At 44.6% G+C, this 8,994-nt stretch overlaps 1 protein-coding gene across 1 annotated transcript; it reads right to left on the bottom strand.

Annotated features, from left to right (window-relative positions):
* Positions 1-7,406: 7,406 nt before the first annotated feature.
* On the bottom strand, positions 7,407-8,567 carry LOC308320171 (kelch domain-containing protein 3-like; the record flags this gene model as incomplete). The annotated part of the gene is made up of 1 exon (XM_080770489.1): positions 7,407-8,567. One exon carries the CDS (start codon positions 8,565-8,567, stop codon positions 7,407-7,409), a length of 1,161 nt encoding a protein of 386 aa, XP_080626615.1.
* Between the last annotated feature and the right edge of the window lie 427 nt (positions 8,568-8,994).

The raw sequence follows: 8,994 nt of genomic DNA, 5'->3' as shown, positions 1-8,994 counted from the left end.
CAAGGTTAAAATATGGAGTTAAGAGCTTTACGTTTTGAAAATGTGGATCTGCTACTTTGGTTAAAGAATCCTTATTGTCTGTCGGGGGGACCCTTCAGATGTCCAAATGTACTTGGGTACTTCCCACCACATGCAGGCACAATCCAAAATCACTGACACTCAAACTTATTGCATTAAGTAGGCTACAGTTGGTGTCAAATACTGTTACCTAAATGTTCTGCTTCACAACATTGCACCACTTTAGCATAAAGATGAGGTCAACTTTATTAAAGTATCCACCATATGGCATATCCCTGAGATATCTATGAATAATTTAAACCGCAAAGCACAGTAGGGCTTTGTCTTTCAACTGATTATATTATTCTAACATTTCATTGTTTCTTTCTTTGTACGCATATATTTGCCGTGTGCTTGCGTGCGTGCGTGCGTGCGTGCGTGAGAGATGGAGAAAAAGAGAGACAAGGAGAGAGAGAGAGTCTGAGGTCAAAAAGTGTGCGAACATAATTGACCTACAAGCTCAATGTGTGGCGTTCACAGTGTGTTGTGGCTTGTGACCGTACCTAAATTACACTTAATTTAATTGTACCTGTAACTTAAACTGCTGTGCTGTCTCTGATCCCATGCAGGATCAATAAAGGGATATAACTCAGGTGTTAGGGTTATAGAGTTATAGAATGCCCCACTACCGATTCCCTCCCGGTCAGCCCGCCGAACACCTCCGCAACCACTATGTTGCCCTTGTAGAACATTCCCTACTAGATCCATAGGTGTGTGTGTGTGTGTGTGTGTGTGTGTGTGTGTGTGTGTGTGTGTGTGTGTGTGTGTGTGTGTGTGTGTGTGTGTGTGTGTGTGTGTGTGTGTGTGTGTGTGTGTGTGTGTGTGTGTGTGTGTGTGTGTGTGTGTGTTCTTTTTTTGGTTTCTTTCTTCTTCTTTTTTTTTCTTTTACTCGCCGGTTGTCCAACCAGCACAAAAGCCTCTGCCCGCATGCTCTGGACCCCTATAGCTCTATGGAGCTGGCCTGTTCTATGACATACAGAACATATACAACAGAACTCCATATAGGAATAAAGGGATACATAAATCTCCATATATGGGCATCAATGGACACAGACAAATGGGTGGAACAGGTAGTCTGACACGGGTACAACAGGTATTGCATAGCTGGGTGAGGCATGCATCTCCAACTTCCATCGGTAGCGACTCTGTGCTCTATACAGCCGGGCACCGGTCTAGTTGGATTCATGGAAACACAGTTTTTAGTTTCTCTCCATTTCCTGAAAAGTAAGGGTTTATATAGACATACAAGGTTTCCCCCCCGCCTGGCAGCGATGGTACTGTAAGTGGGAAGACAGCTTCCTTCTGGAAGCGCTCTGGGGAGCGAGCAGTGTTCCTTTTCACAGGAAACGGCACTCTCAGATCTCCTCTGGGCTGACGCCCAGCACTACAGCGCTCACTCGCTTGCTGTTCGGGAGAAAGTGACCCCGCTGTAAGTGTTTGTACCTGACACCACATCACAAGGCAGCTCGTGGCAAAACAACGGATTGGGCCATTTCACCAAAAATGGGAAGAATAAATATATTATACAGTCTATAAAAATAAAACATTTGCGTCTTACGTTTGCGGCCAGTGGTTCTCAACCCGTGGGTCGGCCCATAATGGGATACATGCCATAACTAATATGCCGATCGTTAACTTTCATTTTCATCAGAAGCGTTAATATTGTAACCGTGAGGTAGCGCAGATATTTTGAATGAGCTCCTAACATCGCCGTTCTGTTCAATCACCCCAATCTGAGCCTCAATTCAGAGAAAAACGCTGCTAAAGATCGTGGCCATTACAGCAGTCTATGCAGCGGCCATCTTGGTCCAGGGAAATACACCAAGCCGAGCATTGCCTAGCGACGGTAGATATTAGTGAGACCATTCTGAAAGAAAGAAATTGGGAAAAACATCACGCCAATCACGTCATTGCCACTTAAACAGTAGTGGTTGCGAAGGTATTAATTGATTTCCGTGGTGGGAGGTCTGGTCTTGGTGAATATTTAGTAGTTCAGGTCATTTGGTGGGGGTCTAGGGGCCACTCATAAAAAATTATGGATACCCACAAAATGCGTAATTTGTATTGTTGACCGATTTCTACCATAGAGCAACTCTTGTTCAACTTTGACTGCTCTGTCACATGGAACATTTGTTTGTGTCCAGTAGCAGCACAGTGGGTGGATTGTTGTGGAGAACAATATTCTATAGGTCTTTAAAGGTATATAATAATAAATAAAGAGTAAACATTTGAAATCGCTGGCAGGGGCAGCTATAGACCATATTCATAAAGTGGCATTTTAACTTGGCCGCCGTGTGAAATGGTCTGTAGTCGCTGTTTTAACTCTGGAAGTGTATGACTTAATAACCTCAGATACTTAATAATCTGATCATTAATTTATTTATTAATCATAACCTGGTAAAGCTCAGGCTGGGCTCGCGCGTGTGTGCGTGCGTGTGCACGGTGGAAGAGAAGAAGACATTATTTTGTTGCGTTGAGTAGAAACCTGCACTCACTCACTCACTCACGCAGGCACACACACACACACACACACACACACACACACACACACACACACACACACACACACACACATTATCCCTGCACAGTGCCGTCTCTACAGGGGGGCATTGCCCCCCCCAGATTGAATTTTGTGCCCCTCCAGTCCAGATTGGCCTGTACCCTACCCTACCAATATTTTAATGTTTTACAAATGTTAAATCTATAAGTTCTCCATGATTATTGTAAATATATACATGTTCAAATTAATTGAATAGTTAATAGAAATACAAGGTAATACATTATAATGCAGAAGACATTATATTGCTCAACATATTCGTATTTCTTTGTTTGTTGTTGGTGCTGCTTATTGTAGCCTTTTTCAAGCATCACTTTGTTAATAGGCGACAATTTGTTATACATAGGGGGTTTGAAAAATGAAGTGCCCCCTTTGGAAAAAAAGTATGCCCCCCTATGTGTGCCTGGAGACGACACTGTCCCTGTGGGTGGCTGCAGCAGGGAGAAACCGCTGACTCACCCTCGCTTCATTACTCAAGTGACTTATGAGCTGATTGATATTAACCCTCTTTGTTTAAATCTCCACTAGCAGCAGCAGCAGACGGCATGCTATATGCTAGCAGCCTGTCTGCTGTTTGACCCACATGGTCACACACTGCCCTCTATTGACAGCCACGCACAATAACTAACAGACAAATGCATCTCTCCCTCCTCTCTCTCTCTCTCTCTCTCTCTCTCTCTCTCTCTCTCTCTCTCTCTCTCTCTCCCTCCTCTCTCTCTCTCTCTCTCTCTCTCATGCACTCTCACTTTCTCAGTCTCTTCCTATCTCTGTATTTTCTTTGAGGCATGATCGTCCATCCGTCCGTCTCTCTCTGTCTCTCCACCTCCAGTACCTCTCTTCTCCTCCTTCACTCTGCTAAAGAGAAATTCACTTCTTCCCTATGATTTTGAACTAAATAATAGCTAAATTGGATCCACGGGAACACATGTTCTTCTTTTTCATGTTGGTCAGGTGGAAACATCATATGTCCAAAACCACCACGGGCGGAGGTTGTGGGTTCAAATCCACCGTGCGGCAGACGAACACAATTTGCCCATGTTCAGGGGAGGAAAGCCGTAGGGTGCATGCATCATTGCATGTGCTCCTACAGGCTGGGGCGGTGTTGGGTGGGAGGAGTTGAAGGCTCTAAAAATCTTGTCTACTTTCAACTAAAACAAAATCACACCCGTGTGAGGTCTTATCATCATCATGCATCAAGATTAATCTCATCTGGCCAATCAAACAATTTGCGTCCTCACTTTTCCGTCTTCACTTTTCTGCCCTCACTTTCCAATGTTTGTGTTCACACAAACCCGGAAAGCTGGGCATAGGAGAGACTAGCGCCCCTCAAAAACTGATAGGCCTACAAGATTCAAACTCAAAAAGAGCAAAAGTAGCAGATCTACAAGCTCAAAATGTGTGGCTTCGCGCCACGCTTCCAGCTTATATTTCTGCTGTTCTAGATATTTTTGTTTTATGCTGTAGTTTAGTATGAACTAAACACAAACAACAATATGGAGATAAGAGGTTTCTGCCCGACAGCAACAATTTGAAATAGTTTGCTTAAAAAAGATATAGCAACAATATTCATTCACTGGAGGGAAAGTGCTGCTGCTCAAAATTAATTACACAATATATCAGAAGCACAGATGACTGTATCATCAGAAATGTAACGAACTTCTGAGCAATGGTGTCGGCTATGCTCATAACTCCTGTGTTCACAGATAATGTGCTTTACTCTCGCAGCCAGGAGTCGTTACTAGTGCAGGTGGCCATTTGTCCAAATGTTGGATTATCTTACTTTGGAATTGAAAAAGCTTTGTCTCCAAATCATTACATCACGTTTGCTACTCTGCATTTTCAACGTATATACAAATTTGATCCTGGTAGAACCTAAATTCATACAGTGAAGGATGTATATCCTTAAGACATCTTTAATACATATTCAGCAGCACTGAACTCTAGTTTAGCACTGTGCTACCAATCCAAGAGTATGTGCCAATTCAGCAGTGGTGGAAACTTAAAGTATACTTTACAATTTTATTACATTTTCGAGGTGAGTGTTTCTCTCTCTTTCAGTTCTTCGATACTTGAATGTATGTAGCCTACAAGATATAGTTTTACGTTTGTATACCGTAAGTATATTTTGAAGTCAGCATTTCTACATAGTGGTAGGCCTATTGCGACTTCTCAAGTATAAAGAAAACAAAATATGAGTCCCTCCATCACAGGCAATCACTCTGGAGGAGTAGATGTCACTTCAAGAAGTTCACTTGCCCTTTCCCCCCCTATCAGTTTAGATTAACTGTTCGCAATCAAAAATCCCTGTGCCAGTCAATCAAAAGCTTGCCTTTTGTAGTTTGTCCTGAAAGAGCTCTATGTGATGAAAAGGCCCACCCTCATCATTTATTTCATCTAAGTATTGAGTCTGACAGTGTGTAAGTCTGCAGGCAGACATGCAGACAGTGTGGGGTTATGGAGAGAACCACACGAGAAAGTATTCGGTCCCAGACGAGTTGAATTCTAAATTATAGGGCCTATTGTCCATTAGTCTTATAGTTTCAGTAATCATATCATAGGCTAGTTTGTATTAGTTAAAAAAAAATGTTGACGACATGAACACTGCTCCCCTAGAACTGTTTTTTTTGCTACAATTAAAACTCCTACATATTTGTCCAATGCCGTGCAGATATTTTCCCCATTTTTTCTGAAAAGTAATGAGTTTGGTATCATATGCATGATTAAGTGACAACGGCAAGTGCATTAACAGTGAAATAATGCACAGTGCATTAACAGTGAAACTGTTAAAAGTAACTAAGAACATGACTGAAAAGTGACTTGTGACTACTTTTTTCAAGTGGAGTAAAAACTACTGGTACTATACCTACTATTGGAGTAGAAGTATACAGTGTTGGACAATAGAAATGTGTGAAAGTAAACTGTAGGTACAGTAGGCTATACTTGAGTAAGTGTACTTCCCACCAGTCAGTGATGCCATCTGGATGAGATGGAATACAATGCAACGTATTGAAGGATCACAGAATGTTAGAGGGATGCACACTTCTCCAGAGAGCTAATTCTATCCATTAAGACCTGAGGCTGATTGTACAATTGTCTTCTAAATCCTTTTTATCCTTTATTGTTTTCTGAAAAACGTTTCTATATCAGTAGTTGTGATTCTCAAACAAAGGACCGTCAAAATTTGTAGTTGGCCGTGCAGGGATCCCCATCTCGAAATATTTTGATCCAGGGTTGCTGGAAGATGTCTATAGAGGGGGGACACCGGGGGGGGGGGGGTGTAACAATGAGTTATTTAGATGTCTATAGAGGGGGGACACCGGGGGGGGGGGGGGTGTAACAATGAGTTATTTAGCATCTACCTTACTCCTCAAAGTTAAATAGATTACAACAAGCATGTGTGCGCGCGCGCGCATACTGTATATGACGAGCACAGATTTGAGTTAAAAATGTTCGCTTTAAAATAATATTTATTCAAAGATTTGCACACATTTTCACGATTGATGGATAGTCGACCCATGTGCTAGCTAAAATGTAAAATAACAGCTGGTTTTAATGGGCTAAGTGCGGTAGTTAAGAGGCGTGCCGTGTGTGCGTGCACAAGTACACACCTGAGTGGCTCTCACCTGTGTCATGGTGTCTAGTCTGAAGGGCTCTTCAGTCCAACAGTGTACTTGTCCTCAGTGATCAGCTCGCTAACAGGCTCATGTAGCTGGTGTTTGCTTTGCCGCTCACACAGGCGGCCCCATGGGACCCCCCCCCTCTCCAGGCTGTGACCTCACACAGGCGGCCCCATGGGACCCCCCCTCTCCAGGCTGTGACCTCACACAGGCGGCCCCATGGGACCCCCCCCTCTCCAGGCTGTGACCTCACACAGGCGGCCCCATGGGACTCCCCCCTCTCCAGGCTGTGACCCCACACCAGTGTTGATTTTGACAGCAAATTCAGTCATATTTTACTCATCTGAAGTTTTAGTCGACTGAATATCATAACGTTGTAGTCAACTATAAACTACAGTTGATTTTGTCAACAGATGTGTATTTTGGCGGACCTAGATGGCGTAAATATTGCATGCTGGAAATAGCCAATCTACAAGCTCACAATGCATCACACTGTGAGTTGCGACCCGTTGTGAGCTTGTAGATCTGCTATATTTTCAGAGTGCATCAACCGAGCTCAACCAAACAAAGACTTGTCTTTTAGTTCTACTGGATCTCTTCTCCACTAGTCCCTCCCTAATATTTTAGAGTGAAAGTGCGCGGGCCTGTGCATGGGGTTCAACCGGAGCTCATTCAGTCGCACGCGAGTACCTGCAGGCACGTGATCTGAGGCATCAGTTCGAACTACTTCCCTCAGGTAGACGGTACAAAGTATGTGTATATAATGAAGAATAACAGATGGAATGTACTGGTCAGATGTATGGACATTTTGATGGAGGGCTCATCGGGGGAGGGGGGACATGACAGAGCAGGACATAAAAAAAAAAAAAAAAAAAAAAAAAAAAACTAAAAAACATTAACGTTTTGTAGTACTTTTCCTTTCACACTCGGATCTCCTTTACAAAAACCCTGAAGTATACTCATAACTGTTCCTTTATATTTACAATGACGCATCCATTCATTCCATAGATCAACTGAGCATAGAAGCTTCTATATTCAAGTCTTCTCCTTTGCAGCGCATGTCTACCCTGGTGAAGTTCATTTAGTGATAGAGCTCTCTATTATCCTGTGTGGTTCTGCTTAGTTCCTGGTGGGTATGACTGAGCACATTCACATGCTTGGCTCTTTCAGTCATCTCATCTTTCCATTTCTTCTGTTGCATTGCCTGGAATGTGTCCTCTGCCTTTCTCATTTTTCCTCTTTCTTTTTCTGTTGCTTTTGCTCGTCATGGCTGCCAGTTCCCACCTGATATCATGCGGGAGTCCTGACTTGTCCAGACCATATCGGATAACTTCTAACTTGCATAACGTCTTCAGACTAGGACTTAAGTCTAAGGTGTACAGTTCATCGTGCTTGTGCCTGTATCCTCCAAAGAGAATGATGCGATCTCCCACTGTGCAACAGCACATCCTACTCTTCCAACACAGGCCTTTCCCCATGGGCTTGACCTTTCTCCAGGAGAAGGTCTCTGGATTGAACTTCCACAGATCCGTGATGTTCCGGCGCAGAGAGGAGCTGTCACCACCGAATATGTACAGCTCTCCGTTGTAGGCAAAGGCAGAATGACCCCTGCGTCCTGCCGGTTGAGGCTGTGCCGAAGGCGTTCTCAACCAACAGTTAGACTTTGTGTCAAACACTCTGATGTAGTTGTAGTTGACCTCGCTGTCCCCTTGGCCCCCGAATACAAACATATTTGTCCCGATGATGGTGGCAGAGTGACACTGTGAAACGGGCACCGTAGTGCCTCCGGTGTTAATTAAAGCCCAGAACATTGTGGTGGTGTCCAATGTGTAGATGTGGTTTGTGCTCCTAGTCAGATCATGGTTGTACCCTCCAAAGACGTACATGAACTTCCCCAGGACACAGGCCGAGTGGCCGTACCTCGCCTCCGGCACGCTCTCACACATCCTCTCGGGCCGGGACCAGGTGTGGGTGTCCACGTGGAACGCGTAAAGCGTTCTGCTTATCCTCCCGTAGATGGTGACCACGTTGGGGTCCTTCTCTGTCCCCATGTTCTCTATTCCCCCCCAGATGTAGATGATGTCATCGATCAGCACAGCCGTGTGGAACAGGAGCATGGACGGAACCTCGGGGGCCCCTTCCGCTCCGGTTGTCACTGCCGGGGGCAACCTGGTCCAACTCAAAGACACTGTGTTGAAGACGAGCACGTCGATCTGGTTCACGTCCGTCTCCCCGTGGCTGTACCCTCCGAAGGAGTACATCTTGTGCTCCACTGCCACCGCAGCATGGAGGATTCTCTTTGGTCCTCCTTTCAGATGGACCGTCCAGCGTAACATTCAGACCGATTATTCTCCAGACGTCTTAAGACTAGGACTTAAGTCTTAAGATGTATAGAGCTCATGGTGGTCCTCCGGTTCATCGTGGTTCTGTCAGGTGCACTGCGGCTTATACTGGTACGGCGGCACACACGCCACGTGAAGCTTGGCTAATCCGTAATGCCGTTGGTTTCGGGTTGGTTGGCCAATCAGGGAATAGGTTGTATCCACCTAAACCTTCTAGGCTTATAGTAAATGGGACTTGAGTTGGTTATGTACTTGGACCACTTTTCTCCAGTCCCAGTCCAGTACACCATTTCTCCTCACCAAAATTGCAGCTACAAACTTACTTTTGGGGGCTGGCTGAGTGAGATGCAGAGGGTCCCAGGTTCGAATCCCAATCCTGGCAATGTGTCGAGGTGTCCCTGAGCAAGATACATAATGCACA

The sequence above is a fragment of the Protomyctophum bolini genome, assembly GCF_963924005.1.
Source record: "Protomyctophum bolini genome assembly, chromosome: 8".
Classification (NCBI taxonomy): Eukaryota; Metazoa; Chordata; class Actinopteri; order Myctophiformes; family Myctophidae; genus Protomyctophum; species Protomyctophum bolini.
Note: the sequence above shows the minus strand (reverse complement) of the source record. Positions and strands in the feature narration are given on the sequence as shown.